The sequence below is a fragment of the Protopterus annectens genome, chromosome 6.part1, assembly GCF_019279795.1.
Source record: "Protopterus annectens isolate FY-2018-M chromosome 6.part1, PAN1.0, whole genome shotgun sequence".
Taxonomy (NCBI): domain Eukaryota; kingdom Metazoa; phylum Chordata; order Ceratodontiformes; family Protopteridae; genus Protopterus; species Protopterus annectens.
This window is the reverse complement of record NC_056738.1, coordinates 527,380,540-527,403,922: the sequence shown is the minus strand read 5'-3', so window position 1 is coordinate 527,403,922 and position 23,383 is coordinate 527,380,540. Positions and strand designations below refer to the sequence as shown.

Below are 23,383 nucleotides of genomic sequence, written 5' to 3'. Positions count from 1 at the left end.
TATATATGAATGTTTTTTATAATATGCTTTTGGCTCTATGTATTTGTACCTTTAAATGAAAAAGGGTGTGTGAGTCATTTTGGCTCATGATTGGTGAGGTATGTTGTATTTAAGCTGATTATGTTGTGAATATGGTGGATCTGATGAAGCAGAGTTTCTATTTTCTGTGAAAGCAGAATATATATAAATATATATATATATATATATATATATATATATATATATATATATATAAAATATATACATATTGTATATATTTCAGGTATTTATGTTGTGAATATGGTGGATCTGATGAAGCAGAGTTTCTATTTTCTGTGAAAGCACTAACCCTTGTCTACTTGTGGAATAAACTGCAACAGATTTTACCTGCCTGTGTCGTTCCTAGTGCAACGCTTTTGTGGACTGTGTTTATACATTTTTTGGCTGTTTGTTGCACTTGTGTTACTTGATTTGTGTATAGCTGTGTTTCTACATTGAGTTTTGGTTTTATAATTATATTTCACCGAAAGCTTCAAAACAATACATTTTAAACCATAGACATGCATACTTACAGCACCAATGACTAACTCTTTCCAGAAAACAATATAAACCCAAACTAAGTGGGGGGGGGCTACACCCTCCACACCCCCCTAACTATATATACTAACTCCAGATTCGCACTACAGTGGGGAAAAGGGCTTATACCTTTTACTTGCCTTACAGTACTCTACACAGTGCCTGTACTTCACTTCAGTGAAATGAGATTCGGTGACATGAGTTTTCATTAATTTGAGCTTTCAGCGATTTAGTCAGGGTGAATTGAAATTCAATGAAATGAGCTTTCAATGAAACAAATTAGACCTATATATATATATATATATATATATATATATATATATATATATATATATATATATCTACATGCACACACATTTCTGACATTTTGCGTAAAGCATGCATGATACTGCAGTGTATTTTCCATGCATTCTTCATATGGTAACCATATTGGGTACAGTTTACTTAAGTCTGATTCTGGTTTTAGGCTCGACGTAGCATGGTGTTTGCTAAACATCTTCGTGCAGTTGGAGATGAATTTCGGGCCAGGGATCTCAATTCTACAGATGAAGCTGACAAGACAGTGTATAACGAGGACTGGACAAAGATGAAGGTAAATGTACTGCAGGGGATCACTTTTGGGCCATGTTTGGTAATGGGGCACCTTAATAATTGCTATGGTACACTTTGACAGCACAGTATACCACTTTCATTATATGTGTTGAGAAAATGAACTGTAAGCATTGTGAGACATTATTTATGTACATTGTCAGATGTAGAATAACCTAGTGGTTTAAGAGCAATGAACAGATAAAGAGTGCAGCCATTAAGTTGTTTTTTGTTTTTGGTTACTTCTGTATCAAAAGGAGCTACTGCCAGCCCAGCTGTCTGGAATTTTGTAAGTGGTAATGTGTCATTTGTGAATAGCAGCATGAGTCATATGCCCGTGTTACAAATGTATTAGAACTGTATGTCATATTGTATAGACCTGTGCTGAAGAGATATTTTGATATACACTATTGTAACTGTTTAGATGTATGTATTTTAAAAGGGGAAACAAACTTCAGAAGAATGGTTGAGGTTGAGTTACTTCATGGCTGGGCCATATACAAAAGAGATGATATCTTTCAGTTTCAGTGCAGTAGTAGACATAATGTCTAGAACTAGAATTTTTTTGTATTGTCTTTAAGTGTGGAGGAATGTAAATTGTTTTACGACTTCCACCATTTGCCAAAAGATCTAAGGTTTATGTGTTTTCGCAGACTACAGCTGGATCAATGGTTTTCATCTGGGATAGTCAGATGACAAGAGGTGATGTCATGCTTTAAGTATCCCAGCAGCCATATTTGAGATATTAATTTAAGGGCTCTCTAAGAGAGGTGGAGCACTTTGTATTTTGTCTTTGACCTGACAGCATCAGCTGGAAAACCCACTCACCACATCTGTCTTGCCTGGCTCTGGAAGAAAATTAACTAAGGTATAGTAATTGCTCTTAGATATAGTTAGGAATATAGTTAACTATAACTTAGATGTTTTCTTTGCTTATTTAAGACTGTCCTGCAATGTTTTAAATATTTCCTGTGATTTTGAACTCTAAATTAACTGATTGTTTACTGAGTATTTTCTTGTTCTTTTATTATTTATTATTAAATATATTTAAACCTTTCATTGTGGCTGATATTTGTGAGACATATTTTAAGCTCTTGGAGTTCTTGCATATCTGTTTGGTGACACTGTGCAGACCACTCCTTATAGCCTTGCTCTTGGTCAAATTACCATTTGGATTAATAGTAACATTGCACAGTAAGATTGGACACCCTTTGCTAAGGGCCTTACAGTAGATGATAAGTAGTGACTGGTGGCAGTGAAAACTACCTTATAGTGTGGGCAGAAGGGGGCATAGCTAGTAAATCTGTGCCAGCCTTTCCAAGGTGTCTGTCTGTGTGTTTGCATATAAATCAAATCTCAGAGTGTGTGTGTATGTATCAGCTACTTGGGCAGGGACACGAAGCACTGGTTGGACAGAGAGGGTGCTGGAGGTCTTGGCTTGGCCACTCAGCTGAGATCTCAACCCTGTAACTGTGCCAGTGGGGGTGTCTTATTGGGGATCTAGAGAAAGGGAGAAAAAACAGTCCCAGACTGACTGTGGTCTCCGTGTACTGTTAAGGGAAATTGCACTTTACTGTGTGTACTTGTCATCCTCCCAGTGTGTACGCCCCCCCTGTTGCCATTGGCGAGGATTGTGGCTGCTTGATTACTGGGCCAGTGGTGGGGTGTCACAACTCCTTGAGATGTGTACGTCTTAGGCGGAAGTAGTTTAACTTTTATTACAAAACACGTATTTGAATAGCACCCATATGAACATCTGGAGAAAAGAATGTACATGGAATGTTGAGTTCATCCAGCTGTTGCAGATGGCTCCATCACAGCTACCTTTCTACTTCTCTTGCTTCATTATTTCCTTTCTATGCCCCATGCATTACTGAACCCACCTGATGACTTATCCTGTAAAATGTCCTTAGGCATTTTATTTCAAAAATGTTGACACCCTCTCTGTAAGGTATTTATAATCCATCCTCCTTCTAGCAACTACCCATCGTCCCTTCAACCCCTCATACTGTCTTTCATCTCTACAGTGGTTGAGCTCTTTGACCTTGCAGACACATTAGAGTGGAAATGGGAGTCTGCCAGTTCGATCCAAGTGTGTTTTTTTGACACTGAGAAGGCACATAAGGATGTAGCTAAGAATGTTTTATGGGAAAGCTGTAACACTACAAGTCTCAGGGCTGATGCTGTGTGCCATTCATTTCTAGTATTAGTGACATGTACGTTATACCTGCTTTCTCTTCAAGATGAGTGTAGGTCTCCATTAAGCATGTCTGTTGTCTTTTCTCTCGTTTGTGATCTTCATGCTCAGGATATCATTATACAGTAAAGAGCTCGAGAGTATGCAGTTCAGGGACATGAGAGTTACATCTTTGTTGTTTGCAAATGATGATGATATCTGACAGCCTGAAGTGACTTTGATGTCTATTGTGCACTGAAGCAATTCACTGCAGAGTGTAAAGTGTTAGGATGAAAATCAACATCTGCAAACTGGATTCCATGCTTCTTTTCTAGGAAGCAATGTTTTGCCCTCTGCAGGTAATGGTGAGTTAGCTACCTTAGGTGGAGGAGTCTAAGTATCCTGGGGAATTTTTTATAAGTGAAAGTCTGGGGTTTTGGAAGAGTGAGCATAAGACGTGTGGTACTGTTTATAAGTGAAGGTCAAGAGGAGTAGAAGATTGACCAGTGGGTGCTTGGCTTTGTCTCAAGGCTGTGGTGATGAAGTGAGAAATGAGTCACAGCTGTTGATTTTTTTTGGTGATTGTCTGTCTCTGTCCTCTTCTCTGGCTTGAGATTTGTTACTAACCTAAAGAATAAGGTAATGGATGCAATCTACAGAAATTAAGCTCCTTGACAATGTTGCTGATCTCACTGTGGCAGGGCGAGGAGCTCAGCAGTTTTGGAGTCTTTTGAGTATGATCACTGTTGAGTTAATAAGAGTCAGATGAGGCTATGTAGGCATCTTTTGAAGATGCCTATGGACACACAGAAAAGTGTACTGGATTCTGTCCGGTGGGAAGAGGCCCAAGACTTGTTGAGGAGGAAGTACATCTCTCATCTTGCATGTGAGCCCATAGTATCTGTAGACTGCTGCTGAGGATAGGGAGGTCTGGTCTAAACTACTTGGCTTGCTACCACCATGACCATCACTATGACAAGTGGTTTAGAAAATGGATGGATGGAATTAATTTATGCGTTTGTTAACTGGGTAAGCTCACAAGGCCGTAAGTTTTTTGTTTTTTTCAGAAGCAGTCTGGGAGCACTTTTTTGTTAAGTGACTCCTTCAAAGTCTATGCATTTGGAGATTGAGGGGCTCAAGCCCATAGCTATCAGATAAAACTTGTTAGCAGGGGAGCACTGCAGATGTTCTTCGTGTTTCACTGTTGCAGTCATTACATTTGGGTTATCTGCTTGCAGGTAGCCCTCAGTCAGCCTGATTAACAAAGTGTTGGGTCCTGCGTTGGTTGCTGTCCCTTCTTCCATGACGTCAGGTCATCAGGGGTATAAAACATGCAGCCAACGCCATTACATCAGTCTTTCTTGCCATGCGGTGCCCGGAGCAGAAGCAGTTCACAAGTTCCAGTCAGCCAACTCCTGAAATTTTCATTTTCGAGTTTCAGAACCGAAGTCTTCAACTAAAGCTAAGTACCCCATTGGGGAAACTTTTTCTTGCTCCTTACCGATGTCAGTAAAAGTTAATAATTGCATTACTTGTAGAAAGCAAATACCTCATAAAGATTTTCATTCGTACTGTATTCCTTGCCTAGGCCCTGACCACGATGTTCCTTGCTGTCGGTTTTGTGCTTTATTTAATCAGCGCACTATCCGTCGTCAGTATATTTTCGCCTCTAAATATTTCAGTTCTCAGTTTAATTATCCAGAAATGTCATTGGTTAGCTATCCGACTACTGGGATTCCAAAAAAACGCAAAGATAAAGACAGAGACAGGCCACCGAGGTCCAAAACTGCCAACGACGCTTCTCCTAAGCCAGTCGCCAGTTCCGCCAGTACTCAGTGAGGTGCTTTCGCAGCCCCTGATACCTGCTACTTCTGATTCGCAGGCTTCTAATGAGACCCATTCGGAGTCCAGTATGCCGCGAGATGCTTCAACTATGGAACCCGTGGATGTCTCTACCTTGGATGGGTCCGGAGCCGCTGTGGAGGCACTGGCTTCTGAGGGTATATTCAGGCCTACGGACTTGCATATTAAACTGATGCCTCCTTCTTCTTTTAGGCCTACATCTTGAACCATGCCTAAAAAAATGACGCTCAGGCCACATGCTCAGGCCTCTCTGCCTAAAAAAACAAATTATAAGAATGGCTGAAGATCTAATAACTCTAATCAGGGGTAGCCAGCCCCCCCTTTCTAAGAGGCCTAGGACCGAAGTGGTTTATAAATCTTCTGACCAGGATTCTGTTTTTTCTGATTCTTCTGATGATTTGGATTTGACCTTATCTACTTATGAGGATTCTGATGCAGAGGACTCCATTCCCTCTGATTCCCCTCCAGAGGATTTTTCTTTTGGGGAACCCATACATACTCTAAGGGAGCATTTCCACTGGGAAAGCCAGGATTTTTCTGATTCAAAAAAGAGGCTTTAGGGATTTCTTACTCCTACCTCAGCATAGGCCTTTAGCTATTCCTCCTATACTAGACATTGTTGATGCTTTTTCAGAATCTTGTTTGGCCCCCGATTCCTTGTCTCCTGCTCCCAGAAAACCAGACAGATACTACAGGGTCCCTGAGTCACACAAGTTCCTTTTTAAAAATCCTATTGCGGATCCAGAGACTATTTCCCAGGGGCCCAAGGGCATTAAGGCTTCTACTGCTAAAAATCCTACCCCTTCTGATAGAGACTCCAGGGTGCTGGATAGATGGGGTAAGAAGGTTTACACTTCTGCAACCTTGGCCATTAGGGCTTTAAACTGCCAGTTTCATATGTTAAAGTATCAGCAACATGTTATTGGATTGCTTAAACAGAAAATTATGTTGATTCCTGACTGTGTGGAAAATAAAGGATGACAGGATTTAATGCATTCTGCTGAACAAGTTGGAAAACATAATTTACAATGTGATTTTGATTCATTACAGGCCTCTTGCTGTTACTGGGTCTGTGCTCAGAAGGCATGCTTGGCTTAAGGAGCAATCTTTGCCTGATCATGTTAAAGCTAAATTGTTGGATGCTCCCTTAAATCAGGACTGCCTGTTTGGCAACAAGGCTGAAGAAGTTCTTAAAAAGATGGAAGATAAAGCTAAATCTATGCAAACTGTTAAAGATTTCTTACAAGTTCAGCCTCCTAGATTTAGTACGCACTGGCCCTCTAAGAATTGGTCCTTTCCAGCCCCTTCCAGGTCTTCTCAAGCCAAACCCAGACACAGCAAAACCCCCAGATTTCAGTCCCAGGGGACACACAGGACTAAGCAGTGGGGGGCCTCCACTTCCAAATTTGGGAGTAATAAGACCCCCCCCCCATGGTAAACTGTCTCAATGACTTCCTGCTAAAATTTCCAAGCACTTATCAACTGACTGCCCCTTTGGGGGGAAAGATTGCTCTTTATGCAAAGAACTCGAAACTCATTACCCAGGACAAATGGGTTTTAAATATAGCATCCCAGGAATACAGAGTTCACTTCCACACATTGCCGACACCAAGTGGGTGGCCGGACCTACCTCCAAATCCGTGGGCAGAGGCCCAAAAACAAGTACTTTCTCTCTTAAGCATGGGGGCTATTCATCTAGTACCAGAAGAGGAAAAGGGACAAAGTTTTTACTCGAGACTTTTCCTGGTACCCAGAAAAGACAATTCCTATCCTGGACCTGTCTACTCTAAACACCTTTTTGGAAATTCCAAAATTCAAGATGCTGACTCTTCACCAATTACTTCCTATGCTAGGCAAAGATGCCTGGTTGGCAACACTAGATTTAAAAGAAGCATACCTGCACATCCCAGTCAGGGAATCTTGCAGAAGATAACTACGCCTCAAAGCAGGCTACACGCATTGTCATTTCTCTGCACTGCCCTTTGGCTTATCTACTGCACCCAGGGTATTCACAAAGTGCCTAGCTCCAGTTATTGCATTTTGCAGGCAAAGAAATATTTAAATACACCCATACCTGGACGATTGTCTAATTCAGGCAGAAAGCCAGGACATACTTTTGAATCATCTGGCCTTTGTACAAAGGGTTCTAACTTGTCTGGGGTACACCATAAATGAAAAGAAATCACACCTGGTACCCTGTCAACAAATTATATTCCTGGGAGCAAGCTTGAATACAACTTTCCAGATGGCCTACCTCACGCCAGAGAAACAGATTCATTTGACAACCTACTTCAAACAAGTAGCCACAAAAACCCTGCTATCTGCAAGACAGATATGCAAGCCTTGGGGTTCATGGCCTCCTGCATTCTTCTAATTCCATATGCAGGACTGCATATGAGGAAACTACAGTGGTATCTAAAAAGCCTATGGTGTCAACATTCTCAGGATCTAGAAGCAATGATTCCCATCATACCTTGCCGTCGCTTAGAGTTCCTTTGGTGGGCAGAGGCCTGCCACCAAAACAAGGGACTACCTTTCACACCACCCCCTGCTGCCCAAACCCTAACAACAGATGCATCATGGGGGGCTCACCTGGCAGGGAAGTACATTCAATGCAAATGGAACCCAAGTCAAATGCACCTGCATATCAATCAAAAAGAAATGTTAGCTGTACAGAATGCTCTGACAGCCTTCAAGGGCCACATTCTTCCAGGATAACTAATGGTAAAGATGGACAACACCACTGTTATGTGGTACATAAACAAGCGGGGGGGGGTACACATTCTTACCCCCTCTGCAGACTAGCCATGGCATTGTGGAACACAGCCTTGAGCTACCAAGTGCACCTACAAGCTCAATTCCTGCCAGGAAAGTTAAATACACTGGCAGACGGACTAAGCAGAAACCTCATGGACCCACACGAGTGGAAACTGGAACCAAGGATTTTCAACATGTTGACAAGCAAGTGGGGGATCCCAGATATAGACCTCTTTGCCTCTCCCCAGAACTACCAATTGGACAAGTTTTGCACAAGGACTCCCCACAAACAAACCTGGAAAGTGGATGCTCTGTCCTTCGGCTGGAAAAACCTATCAGTCTATGCCTTCCCCCCTCTGCCTCTGCTCTCCAAAGTACTACTAAAAATCAAACAGGACAAGCCAAGGATGATTTTGATTGCTCCAGACTGGCCACGCCAACACTGGTACCCCCTCCTGCGCAGTGTGTCATGGTTATCCCCATGGCACCTGCCTCAGACTCCTTCCCTGTTGTCTCAGCAGGAGAACCAGATTCTGCACCCTCAGCTTCTAACCCTAAACCTTGCAGCCTGGCTATTTACATAATCGCTCCTTTACCATCCCTCAGTAAACCTGTGATGGATATCATTTTAGAGGCAAGGAGGCCTAGCACTAGAAAATCCTATGCTGAAAAATGAAAAAGATTCTGTGCCTGGAACCAATCTCAAGGGATGAGCACAGCAGCATCCAATTTACCTCAGATTTTACAATACTTAACTGAGATGCTTCACAAGGGCCTGTCTTTTTCCTCCATTAAAATCCACGCCTCAGTCATTTCAGCTTATTATAACACAGAACCTCCTCTCTTCTCTCATCCACTGCTCAAGCAGTTCCTCAGAGGGGCAAAAAATTTGAGACCACCCAGGAGAGCTCCAACCCCAGTCTGGGACCTTAACTTTGTTTTAGAGAAACTCACTCTACCTCCTTTCGAGCCAGCTGCTACTGCAGACTTGAAATTTCTTTCTTGGAAAGCAGCTTTCCTTTTAGCAATCACTTTAGCTAGAAGGGTATCTGAATTACAGGCCCTTATGGCAGTGGAGACTTTCATCATCTTTCATGCGGACAGGGTGTCCCTCAGAACCAATTCATCCTTCATGCCCAAGATGGTATTCAGTATGGCTCTTAATCAGTCCATTCATTTGCCAACCTTCTTTCCCAATCCACAGAACAAAGGGGAATGGATACTGCATTCCTTAGATGTGCACAGACAACTCAGATTCGACTTGGACAGGACTAAACCTCAAAGGAAATCTGAACAACTGCTGGTAGCATTTGCTGCAGGGGCAGAGGGGAAGGCTATTTCAAAGCAAATAATTTCTAAATGGATAAGCCATTACATTCATATCTGCTATAAGCACCATGGAAAACCTATCGCCCAGGGGATCAGACCTCACTCCACCAGGGCTGCATCTACCTCTCCAGCCTTTCTCAGAGGCATCCCTACCAGGGACATCCTAGAAGCTGCTGCCTGGAGTTCTGTACATACTTTTACCAAGCATTACCATTTTCCAGTTTTCTCTAAATCCAGAGCTGGCTTTGCTGCTGCAGTCTTGCACGGCCTTATAGCTGGTCCTAATGCTATCTAAATTCCTCCTCCCAACCACAGCTTTGGGAATCTACCCAAATGTAATGACTGCAACAGTGAAACACGAAGAACATAGTACAGTTGTGTACACTTGCCATAAATGTAGATGTTCGAGTGTATTCACTGATGCAGTCCTGGTTACCCTCTCTCCAGCCCCCTAACTTCTTTTGGCTATACCTCTACTTTCCTTTACTATGCTTAAAAGCCTTTTTGGTGTATTTGCTTTTTTGTTGGAGGTATATCATTGTACTTTTATGTTTAATTGCTCCCCATTAAGGAGGCACCTGACATCTGGGGCAAGAAAAATTGATGTAATGGCATCGGCTGCATGTTTTATACCCCTGACGACCAGACATCATGGAAGAAGGGACAGCAACTGACGCAGGACCCAAGACTTTGTTAATCAGGCTGACTGAGGGCTACCTGCAAGCAGATAACCTAAATGTAATGACTGCAACAGTGAATACACTCGAACATCTACATTTATGGTAAGTGTACACAACTGTACTTTAACCTGCTCTGTTCTTTTGATACAGTGTTGTTTATCTTTTTTTCCAAAAACAGCTTTATTGACACCATAAATAGTGCAGCAAAATCCATATTACTTTATACCATAACTGTTTAACTTGGGTGGTTGGCCGGATTTTCAAATTTTACTGGTATTTCTCTTGTTTATCTTACACAGCAGGTACAACCTAATACCTGAAAACATTTTTAAGCACATTTTTTATTCTCTCTTCTCCCTCCTTACCTTACACATTTCTAGTAGAGTTCAGGCATCTCTTCACTTTATCCTTATTCTTTTCCAACCCATGATGGTGCCCTTCTAATATTTTAACTTCCCTCTCACTGCTGAATGCTGTATACTATATGTAACCACTTTGTTCTATGATCTTTACTGCTTTCCATTTTAGAATGGACATTTCTTTCCCATTTAGTTCCAGCATTAATTTTGTAATATACTCAATCCCAGCTTCTTGGACTTCCTTCTAGCTGTCTGATAGTTTTGGTGCATGGAAGGTTCCCTGAAGCTTTGGAAGCTGGCTGGTTGTTGTATTCTTAGCAGGATATAACCCATTAGCTTAGGCTACTTCAGCGGTGATCATGCGAACATCTACTGTTAAGGTAAATTTACTTACATAACTGTACTTGTCTCGTTATGGCCTGTTTTGAAATTATCCATAGAAGAGATTCTTATTCTGTCCTGTATCTTTTTGCAGTGTGACCTCCGTCACATGGCTAAGCAAGTAGTCAGCTTCAGTAGTTGTGTAGTCTTCCTCTAGGATTTTCATTACCAAATCCTGCAAACTGTTATGAAATCTTTGCAACTTACAATTCCAAAAGATGTGCTTCCATGAGCCTACTACTTCTAGCTGACACTGCCAGCAGCCTCCATTAGCCCCATTAAACATCCTACTCAGCCGATGTGGTGTGTAAAGAAACATATTAATGCAGACACTTCCAGCCAAATATCTGGAATTTTCTTTCTGTGGTCACTTTCTAGCCCCCCACCCCTAGTGTTTTGCCTTGCATTGTTACTAGATTCCTTGCACATTGACCACTTTTACTGTGTTTCAGTGCCTTAAAGAGCCACATTATGATTTTTTTCTTCCCTTGCTTCTTCTGAGCTAGCTTCTGTTAATAGTGATTACCAGCTGGGGGCTTTCTAGCTGTTTCCTCTCTGTTTCTTCATCATATTTTGTCATTTTCTTTAGCATTACCTTCATTCTGACCCACCTGTAACACCCTATATCAAATTCTTCTGACAACTTGTGTAGTGTTTTGTGCCTGATCCTTGTCTTAATTGCTCCCAGAACTGGTTAGGCTTTTTCTCTTATCCCAATTATTTATTATTGCTGTATCTGTCTAGAAGTTGGGCTTTTCCTATTGGTTTGAGCTCAAAGCTCCACCACCACACTACAGTTCCTTGTAATCTTTTCTCCAAAAGGTACTGCAGTTGGGCCATTAATTTGTCCACCATATTCTTTTGTCTCCAGCTTCTCCATATCTCAATGCGCATCTTTTGTTGTGTGCCTCTCAGCACAGTTATTAGCATTGCTTTCCAGTTCATGTTATAGGTCCCATTCCATAATTTATACCATAGCCTTACTTGTGTTGCTAAGTAATAGTCTTGCAGGTTTGCTACTCCAAAACCACCTTCCTCTAGTATGACTAGCATAATGTGCCATCCTAGTCTGCCTATATATATTTGGAGATTCTTTTTTCTAAAGCTTTCCATGTTTGTGGAGGTAGGTAATAAATGCCTGACCTCTATGTATGTATGTATGTGTGTGTATACATATATATATATATATATATATATATATATGTATGTATATATATGTATATATATATATATATATATATATATATATGTATATATATATATATGTATATATATATATATATATATATATATATATATAATATGACTGACGTTGTAAACATCTTCACGACTTGAATCCCAAGATGTAGGTCTATTTTTAACAATCCCATCGCATTCCAGGATTCTCTTGGGGAATTCTGGGAGTTCCTTATTAACCATATCACGTAGTACTTCATTTTATAGTGTCCCTGGAGTGTAGGATAACCTTGTAGTAGCTGGAATGATGGAGCATTTGTTCTGTCATTATTAACTTTATATCCCACCACTTCCTTAAAATCCTGTAAGATTTTAAACAATCACAGGATATCCCTAGCTTGTTTAGTCAGAAAAACTACATCATCATCTGTAGTCCGCTAGTTTATAATGTATATTTCCCATGCATCACCCCTTTATATCGGACTGAAGAGTCTTTATTGCCACTGGCTCCAGATATAATGCGAAGAGCAATGGGGACAATGGGTATCCCTGCCTTGTTCCTGTTTGAATTCTAATAACTGGCGTTATTCTTCCATTAATTGTTACTTTTGCTGATACAGCCTTATACATATTTTTAAATAACACAGTGAGTCCTGGAGAGAACTCCATGCAATTTAGTATTCTCCATATGTATTGTCAATGGACACTGTCAAAAGCTTATTCAGCATGCAACCTCATCTGAATCAAAGGTTATTTTGCTTCTTATGCTGCTTTTTGTATCCAGTGAACTACAATGATATTGTTTAAGGTTTATTTTTCCTTAATAAACCCGTACTGATCACGTTCCACCATGTTTGGTAACAGTTGCACTGTCATATTGGGTAATATTGCTGCAAATGTTTTGTAATCATGGTTCACTACCACTATGGGCTGATAGGATTCTGTCTGACAATCTTTTCCTTCTTTGGGGATTACTGAAATAAAAGCCAAAAATTTGAAGAGATAACCTGGTCCACTGTTTTATCGTAGGGTCCCTCCATCTCCATGCTCCTATAGGAATCCTGTCACTCCCCAGGGACTTAACCTACCCCCATCTTGGCCATCTGATTCTTGTTCTCTTGTTTTACAGTTGGCGTAATTAACTTATTTGCTTCTTCCTCTGTAAGGTTTTTAGGCAGAAATTAGACAGGAATGCCTTCATTTTACCTTCCCCTAAACATTGCCTTCGTCTGCAATATACATTGCATCTTTGACATAACCTCACTGCCTGTGTTAAGTTATCCGTCAGTTAGCCTATTGCATTATCCTTTACTCTTACTATTTGTCTCCATACTTTTTGTTGCTGTAATTTTTATAATAACTTTAGTAATCTCATGTTTGTCAAAGATTTAAGCTTTGTCACCCTTTGACCCTATATTATCTCTTCCTCCATATATTATTTCCATTTGTGCCTTAGCTCCCTTAATTCTGCTACCTATACCACCACATTTAATTTGTTCCCCAGCTGTTGAAGTTCTTCCATTTTATTTAACTCCTTTCTCTGCTACCCCCACTTCTCCTGCCATTCTTTGTCCTTCTGTACTTTAAAAAACTCTCTCATCCTATATATCTCTTTTTCCTGGTTTTCTGTTTGATCTTTCCATTGCTTTCCTTCTGTACACATGCTCCTCTCTGCCATTTCCTTTATTGTTTCTGTCTTCTGCTGATTAACACACCAGTTGCCGCTCATTCTCCAGTGCGCAAATAGTCTGTTTGGGTCATGATCTCTTATTCTGCACTCTAGTGGTACGCCATCAGCTATCAGCTGCCCTACTAAATAATCTTGCTCATCCATAATGTAAAATGTATCTAATATCAAGAGTAGGTCAAACTGCACCAAGAAAAAGGTGTACTCTCCAAGACATTCTGCCCCACGTCAACTCAGCCATATGTCTTTGCATATGTCTTGAGCCACTGGCCTTCTAGCATTATTGTACTTTTTTGGGTCCTCCTGAGACATCATGTCTGTCTGTTATTAAATCCCAGTCACCTCCAGTTAATAGGAGACCTTGGTAAAAGGCTGTCACTTCATCTAATATTTCACTTAACTCCTCTTTCCTGTCTTTGGTGATATGTAAAGGTTTGCTAATGTCACTCATTTACCTTTCCAGTTGTCCCTCAATAGTATGTATCTGCCTGCTTTATCCACTCTTGTTTCATCTAGTTCAGCATATTGCCCTTCCCTCATAAGTGTTAATACCCCTTGTTTCCTTCCCTCCCATGCCTAAACATAGAAGTCCTGACCTCTCCATTTGAAAATGAAGCTTTCACATTTATCTGTCTTCAAGTGACTTTCTTGCAAAAATATTATTCCAAACATTGAGAAATTAATTGTTCTTCTGTTCTTGCCTTCTGCTACTAGACAATTTGTGTTCCAGATTACTACTTTAATCTCCATAGTACTGTTTTATAGTAGCTCTCTACTGTTGCATAACTGTATTTTGTTTTCCTTCTCCCTTTTTCTAATTTTTGTCCCCATCTAAAATGTTTTTATGCTTACAAGTTGCCGTGATTGTAGGATTGTGTCAAATGTCTGGTCGAGCTGTTGTTGCATTAATAAAGAACTGTCATTCCATCTTTGCTAAAGCACCTCCTTAAATTTAATAAAAACAAACATCATATATACACTGTATACATTTTGCCCCCCTTCCCCATTTCTTCCTTGGTTTTACAAGCTATTGTTCTTGCAACACTGTCATGCTTAGCCATATATTTCAGATGACGCCTTCCTGTGATCAGATTTTTTGTCCTGTAATGTTGGGATCCATCACCCTCATGTCCTTTCTGTCTTCTATATCCCTTCTCCTTAAGGGTGCGTATTTCTTTACCTAGATCTGTTCTGTTTGCCCTCTAGTTGGAACTTCCCAGGGTTAACAAGGTTGTCAACCCTCTCACACTTTTTGCTGACTTATTGATGCCTGGTTACACACACCCAGCTTAGTTTCCTAAGCCATAAATCTTTTCTAAGGAGGTCCATACATTTAGTTAACAATTAAGTTTCCCCCCAAAACATGCACAACAGAATTCTTCTAATAAATGGGAAAATATCATTGACCTGTGAACCAGTCTTCCACTGTACTAAATCCTCTCCTATCATGCTGTCCATATTATAGAGTTTCTAGGCAGGTACTAAAGTGTCCTTTATAACATCAGCATAGTCTTTGATCCTAATACTGCGCAATCCATCTTCCCTGTTAATCATTGTGTTTCCTCTTAATATCCCTGGCTTGACTTGCTTGTTACTTTAACCTAGCATAAGTTATAATTTTTATTAGTTCACTGTTAAATATAAGTCCATTTCTTGGATTACATCTCTTCTTTTTCTTCTTCCTGGGCCTTAATGTGTGCCTCTTTTTCCACGTGCCACTTGGATTCTCTTCTTGGTTTACTGCCTAGCCACCTTCTTCTGCTGAAATACAGGAAGCAATATGACTGGCATCTTGGTTTCTGATGTTTTCATTTTTTGCTCCATTTGATTTGTTGGATATACTATTTCTTCCCTCATTTTTCCCTTGTTGTGCTATTGTGCCATATTTATCCAAATCATCTTTAGCATCTGCTGGATCTAAGAAAGTTTTTGCCCCATGTGGAAAGTGGATCATCTGTGCTGCTGGGTATAGCAGTTTGAAGTGTAGATTTAATTGCTTACAGATTTTGAAGCAGGGTGTAAAATGGCTTTGCCTTAACCTACTGCCAGGGGAAAAGTCCGAGTCAGTAAACACCCTCTGGCACCCATCTTGAAGTACTTTCCCTTTCTGCCACAGCCAACTTAATAGCTGCTGTAATTTTGTACGTTCACTTCTGTTGGCCAGAGAAAACTAAGCACTGACCTTGTCATCAAAGCCACCCTATCTCTTAAGATATCTTCCTTCTGAAAACGTGTCTGTTCACTAATTATTTGAACTATATAACTCTGGCAATCTCTACCTTCAACTCCCTCAGGCACATTTATAATTCTAAGGTTTTCCCTTATTTCTTGGTCTTCTTGTTCCTGGATCTTTTCTGTTAATTCCTCCTTAATTGTCTCCAGATCTGGAAGTCTTGCCTGTGTCTCTTTGTTAGCCTCTCTTTTAGTGATACTAGGTTGTCAGAGTGACTGGAAAGGGATGACTCAATGTCTTCTAGCTTTTGGTCTATTTTATTCATATATTGTCTAAAAGAATCACTAATTCAAGCCGTCTTGTCACACAGCTTAGCCATGTTCCATCCAAGTTCTGCCATTGTAGTCCTTCCTTATGTGTATCCATCATCGTCTAGCTATCGTCTTCATTAATTGCCTCTTTGCCCGAAATGGCTGGGCTCCATTCTCTTTCTTTCTCAGTCATCCACCTCCTGCTATAGTACCTTTACTTTATACTAAGATTGTCTGGTAGTAACGTGCATTTAATTGATACTCTTGATACTCGCCCAATAACAATTTCATGTCCTGCACCAATAATAACTAAAATAAAAATACAAGGTAATGAAGTAAAAGTGAGACACTCCTGCTTTCCCACCTATCTGTTGAAAAGAGAGGAATTTAAGGAATGGGTAGGGGAAACAATATAGGAGCTATTCAAGAAGATAGAAATTTCTTCTAAAAATATAGCTAGGGAGTGGGATAAAATTAAAGTAGTGGAAGTAAAAGAGAGATATGGTTAAGAAGTAACAAGAATTATTTAGAGGGACTTACGACTGTGCAGTAGGGGGTATCTTACAGAACAAGAAGAGAAGCAAATGTAGAATGCTAAACAGAAAACAAGGGACTACCTCGATAATATGCATGAGTTTAGAAAGATTGCGGTTAAGCAACTGTTTTTTGATAATAATTCTAGAGCACAAAACCTTTTAGCACAAAGGCTCAGGAAACAGAAAGTAGAAAGGGCTGACACCAAGCTAAGGGAGCCTATAACAAGGAAGATAAGAGATTCTGTGCAGGTACTAAAATATTTTGGAAATTCTGTGAAAGTCTGTATAAAGCAGAGAAATATGGAAATCAAGAAAAGGTACAATTGTAAATGTTATTAAATATTCCAAGATTAGAGGTAGATGAGGCTTAATTACTAACAGGATAGGAGGTGATGAGATAAAAATCGTGATGTATAACCAATCCACAGGAAAGTCCCCAGGAATAGATTCCTGTGGAAGTTTGGAAGCTAGGAGGGAAGAAACTGATAAAGATCTGGAAGGTTTTGTTTAACATTAAGAGGAGGAGGAGTATCAACATCCTAGAAGAAAGCAGTGGTTGTGGGTCTATGTTAAATAGTAATCATCGAAGGATCACATTGTTGACTGACATCAAACCCCCCCCCCCCTGCTAATTATATATACCAACTCTGAGATCACACTACAGTGAGGAAGGGGCAAACTTCCTGATCTTTGCTATAATGCCATCTCAGTCAGAACAGTTCAACAAAATGGCATGTTCAATAAAATACTGTTTGAAATGAAGTAAGATGATCTGATCTTTCTATGAAATAAGGACCTTTTGGCTGTAATACCTAAAGAGGGTAAAGATCCATCAGATCCAGCTTCATACAGGCCCATTTCAATATTAAACCATGATTATAAGGTGTTTATTTCTATAATGATTAAGAGAATGGCAAAAGTGATGCCAAAATTGATAGATATGGATCCATGTGGCTTTGTGGAGAGGAAGCAAACATTTGACAACATTAACAGAACACTGATGTTCCAGAGAGAAGCAAAATGTAATAAAATCCCTCTGTTGTTGGTGGGTCTTGAAGCAGAGAAAGCATTTTGATAGAGTAACTGTAAGTCACTAGTGTTTATCTTTTAAGCATAGACATCAACTGTTTTAGTTCCTAATTAAATTAAATGATATTTATGTGGTTGGGCTAGTCAGAGTAAAGACAAAAGGGCAAACCCCAGAAACAAACCCACATGATGGAAACATATCAACAAACATTATAATAAAAGAAAAATAATTCTGACCAAAAGTAAGAACAGTAATTCCCAGAATGTTAGAGTCCTTGTCACCGAATTAAAAAAAGAACCCTTGTCACTCAAATAAACTAACAATTCAGGAGCTTAATAAAGTCCCCCAAAGCCAAGTAAGTATGAGGCTAAAATAGCTACCAAAGGCAAAGACAATCGCAAGGCATTTTTAGTTATGTTCATAATTTCAAAAGCACAATGCACTGAGCTGACTGTGAGCAATGTTGCCTACACTGAGGTTGAAAATATAGCTAACCTTCTGCCCAATAAACTCTGCTCTAAATGTATCCTTCTTTCCACTCAGTCTGTTCCTCAAGGTATACCTGAAACTGTCTTATCTCACTTCCAACTTTCACACAAGACCAAGTCCTGAAAGTGCTTTCAAAAGCTAAAAATATGGCATTGATGGGTCTTGGCATTATCTCTGGATGCATCTTAAATAATATGAAGCACAATTTAGCCACACCCCTAACAGCACTGGTCAATCTCGGCCTCCATACAGGTTTTGCACCAGTCAAATGGAGAACTACTACAGTCATTCCCTGCATAAGGGAGGACCTTCCACAGACCCAGGCAGTTACATATCCATAAGTCTCTCCATAGCTTTGCATATGAGACTGGTAAGACATATAATGGAATTAATCATTCAGGACATAGGGTACCTCCAACACTGGACCCCTCTCAGTTTGGAATCATCAAGAGCAGGTCATGCTTACTCATCCTAGTGGATCTTTTGAAAAGGTCCCCAAAGCAATGCATGAAGGCAAATTGTACACACCGCATACCTTGATCTGGCCAAAGCTTTTGACACAGTTCCCCACTGAGGCATAGTAGAAGAGCTAAATAAACTGGGAATGAGCCCTTATGTCACCTGCTGGATTGCCAACTGGGTCAGAGATAGGATGCAGATAATCAAAATAAGGATGTTACCTCCACTAAGAGACCAGTCACCATTGGAGTCCCCCAGGGTTCTGTGCTGGGACCTCTCCTGTTTGACATTTATTTTTCTGAAGTAAAAGCCAATACCAAAGGGCTCTGGCTACTAGGTTTGCAGATGACTGCAAGCTAGGAGCAGTCATTGAATCCTGAAATGACTTCGCCATCCTGCAGGAAGATTTATCTCAAATACCTGGTGTCAAAATTGTGGTCTGAAACTAAATGCCAAAATATGCATTATTGTATTTTTCGGGACCTCATGTACCCCAGGGAACTACCACATAATACACCCCCCAAGAGTTGACCCAGTTGTTTGGGATTTTGAGACTTGTGTGGACAGTGATCAACTTTTGTTTCACGTGTCTGTTGTAAGAAAGTCATAATGTATTGCACAGCTTATAAACAAAGGGACTGCATCTAGATCTAGGAATATCATTGTCCCCCTTTACTCTGTCCTTATTAAGCCAGTCATCGAATATAATGCCACCTTTCGGCATGTATCTCTCCAGACACATGCAACAACAGGAATGTCCAGATCTACCTTACTAAAAAGATACAAGGCCTAAGCAACATACCCTACATGGACCGACTTAAAAGCCCTGTCACTTTACTCTGTATTCTACAGACTGCTAAGGGGTGAATTGTGTCTGGCATAGAAGACATCCTCCAACCCATTACTAATGGATTTAAAGCACATCAGCAAATCAAATGGCATCAGAAATAGTCTGTCTACGAATCTAAACCTCTTCTGCAACATCAGTACAGTGGTTTTGAGGGAAAGGTTTCCGGATACTGGCCAGGGCTCCTGTCACCCCTAAAGTGCCTTTTTTTAGGCGGTGTCCCAAAGACCAAATTACCACCATAACAGATGCAATCTGAGGGTCATGCTGCTCAATGCTAGAAGTTTAAATCTCAAAATGCACTCACTCGAAGCAACATAGACATTTGTGCCATAACAGAGACCTGGTTCAAGGCAGCAGAAAGCACCCCTGCACTACCAGGCTATAACTCATTCCATACCATTCGGCCCCAGAACTTGGACCGAAGCTCCAGAGGTGGTGGTGTTTCCATATTCATAAAGGATACGCACACCTCCAACTACCCCTCCATTAACTGGGAAAACTACTCATGTACCAATACACTTGCCCAACGTTTTCTGGAATTCATTAATTCCAATGCCCTGAACCAGCTCTTTCTTACCTCAATAGAGGTAGCAACATCCTTGACCTGGTCATTACTAACATGGGCGACTATTGCTGTACACCAACAGTCAACTCCTCCCTGGTTAGATCCGTCCACAAACTAATTACCTTGAAAATCCACATCCCTCCCACCCACCCCCCCACAAAGGTAACAACCACAAAAAACTTTTCCAAAGCTAACTTTGGGCTCCTAAAAACAGAGGTAGGTAACTTCACTGCACCAATGCAAATGGAGATCGGTTGCATGACCGCCGAATCATACACCAATGCACTGTACGAACATGTACACAAATGCTTGGATCTCGCCATACCCAATAGAACTAAGATGCTCTCCTCCAAAAAAAGGAAGCCAATCTGGTGGCCCCCTGCCATAAACAAACTCTACAACAGAAGGAGGAAACTGATGCGGAATAAGGTGAAGTCCCAAGACTGGAAAAACTCCCTTATCAGCCTCAACAAAAAGTTGAGATCCCTCATCATATCCTCTAAAGCTAGCTATGAAAACAGAATTGCAGCAGATAGTAAAGAAAACCACAAGGCCTTCTATAATTATGTAAAGAATCTCCACGGCAATACCCAGACTTGAGCTACTGCATAATGGTACCTCCTACAAAGAGCCAACAGATATTGCCAATATACTGGCCGACAGATTCAGTGCCAACTTTACCCCTCTCTCCCCCCTTAAGGGACCGGTCACAATACCAGTAGATTGCCAGATGCCCAGTATTACTGCTGCACAGGTTAAAACAGCACTGTCCAAGGACAAGAATACAGCTTCTATGGGACCTGACCTGACAGTATCCCTGGCTGTGTTCTACATGAACTACAGAGTGAACTGGCACCTCACCTGTGTGCCCTGTTCAATGACAGCCTCACCTCAGGCTTTGTCCTTCCGAATGGTGCACTACTACAGTCATCCCTCTCCACAAAGGAAGAGCGGCTATAGACCCTAGGAACTATTGCCCCATTAGCCTGACGAGTCTGATATGCAAAGCTATGGAACGCATCATCATGGACCTAATAAACAAGGATATAGAGGATCTCCAAACTCTGGATCCCACACAGTTTGGTTTTGTGAAGGGTAGATCATGCCTGCTCAAATTTTTTGAGTCAGTCACCAGACCTGTGGATGAAGGCAAGGTGGTTCAGACAATCTACTTTGATCTGGCCAAGGCCTTTGATACCATTCCCCACTCAGGAATCGCAGAAAAACTCACTACGCTAGGCATCAACCCCTATATTACTAGGTGGGTTGCAGACTGGCTCACAGTTAAAACCCACAGTGTGAAAGTAGCTGACTCCCAAGTCAGACTGCTGACCAATCACGAGTGGAGTCCCACAGGGTTTGGTCCTGGGTCCTCTCCTGTTTGGTATCTACTACTCTGAAGTCCAGGCCAACACGAAGGGACTCTGGCTGACAAAGTTTGCAGACTATTGCAAGTTGGGAGATTTTATTAACTCCCCAAGTGATGTTGACATCCTACAGAAAGGCCTCACTAAGACCAATGACTGGTATCAGAACCATGGCCTTAAGCTCAGTACCAAAAAATGTGTAGTCATCCCCTTTGGGAAAAATCCAGATCCCATGAATTACCACATCGATGGTAGTCCAACGAACACAGAAGGCGTTATAAGAGATTTGGGAGCACAGGTTGACAGCAACCTCTCTTTTGACCACCACATTGCCACTGTAGTCAGAAAGTCCTTCTATGTGGCATATCTCATTACTAAGGACTTTGCATCCAGGAAGAAAGAGGTCATTGCCTCCCTCTACTCTTCCCTCATTATACCAGTCATGTACCTCACTAAGCACCTGCAACAACTGGAGAGGCCGCAAAAGTACCTCACAAAGAGGATCCTAGGCCTTAAACATTTATCCTATAAGGACAGACTAAAAAAAACTCCAACTGTTCTCTGTCTCATATTGCCTACTTAGAGGCAATCTCTGCTTGACTTACAAAGCCATGTCTACCCCAGCTCTGTTAGAAATGCTACATCTGAAGCCATGTCTAACCCAGCTCCGTTAGAAATGCTACATCTGAAGAAATACCAATCTGTCCGCACCACACGCTCCAGAGACCTCAACCTCATTACCACAATCAGCAAAACATGCTGGAGGGACAGGTTCATAACCCAGAGACTGCCTATGCTATGGAATACACTTCCCATACATGTCAAGCAGAGCACCTCACTGGCCCTCTTCAAGAGAAATCTTGATGAGTGGATGTGAAATAGAAAATTCACCCCAGGGATCACTCCAGTGGCTTTACTCGACAGAGGCACTGAGAACTAAGTTCGGGTGGCACAATACTGGGTAATCCTATGGGCTAGGCTTGTAAAGACTCTAGGGCCATTAGCCTAGTACACACCTATGATACCACTGATGTGGAACAGATTCCCCCTATGCATAAAACAAGTTCATCCCTGTCCATTTTCAAGTGTAACTTAGATCTATGGATGGAAAACAGAAAATTTACCCCAGAACTGCCCCCTGTACTTGTAATGGAAAGATTCAGCTCCTAAATGCTATTTTTCCCATGCGTGGTATGATCACAGTTATTCGCATTAGGGCTAATATATAATTATTGACCATGGGATGGGTAAAGCCAATCCTTAACCAAATGGGAAAGGTTATTTCAAGCACAAAAAGTGAAATTGTCTAGGCTTAAAATGGCCCACAAGGGCAGCTAGCCTAGTACTTACCAATGGACCTAGGAAACCTAGTGCATTATATCAACTAGTTTAGCTCCTAATAAAATTAAATGATGTGTCTGTGGTCAGGCTAGTCAGAGTAAAGAGAAAAGATGAGTTTTTCTATTTTAATATTTTTGCCACATTTTTCTGAGTTTGTGCAACCTTGCAGTTAGTATATTCCAAGAACCCTTACATTAGTGAGTGTAAGGGGGCTTTTCTACTCTACAAGAATGATGAATTTACATTTTTGCAGTGCTTATGATGAAGGCATTTTGAGAATGCAGCACATGAATTTTGAGTTAGAATTTACCTTGCTTTGGGTCTGAATGCAGCAAGGCTCAGTATTCTAATATGAGCCCTATTTACAGACCACAATTAGTCTTTGGTACTGTACTGCCAGACTAAAGCATTTCCTTTGCTTATCCGTAATGGGTACTAATAACATCAGCAAGACCCCAGGGTATGATTTTAGGATATACTTACTTTTATTTTCCTTTCATAGAGAAAACATATACCTAGGAGTTCTTTGGGTTTGAAAGCTTTTATATTGCAGTTTAATAAAAAGTTTACCTCCTGTTTTATTGTACTAGTTTAATACACTAGCCTCAAAAAAATTAGTAGTCCTAATATCTTCTGTTATCCTGATTGTGAAGAGTGATTTGGTTTTATTGTAGCATAACATCCAGAACACTTCACCTGAGCAAAACACAC

General features: G+C 40.8%; 1 protein-coding gene across 2 annotated transcripts in view; it reads left to right on the top strand.

Annotated features, from left to right (window-relative positions):
• The window catches only part of POFUT2 (protein O-fucosyltransferase 2), a 323,653-nt gene that overhangs the window by 142,963 nt on the left and 157,307 nt on the right, over positions 1-23,383 (top strand). For both annotated transcript variants that reach the window (XM_044075990.1, XM_044075987.1), the window contains exon 6: positions 1,022-1,147. In XM_044075990.1, coding sequence (XP_043931925.1) covers positions 1,022-1,147 — 126 coding nt within the window. The remainder of the gene's footprint in view (positions 1-1,021; positions 1,148-23,383) is intronic.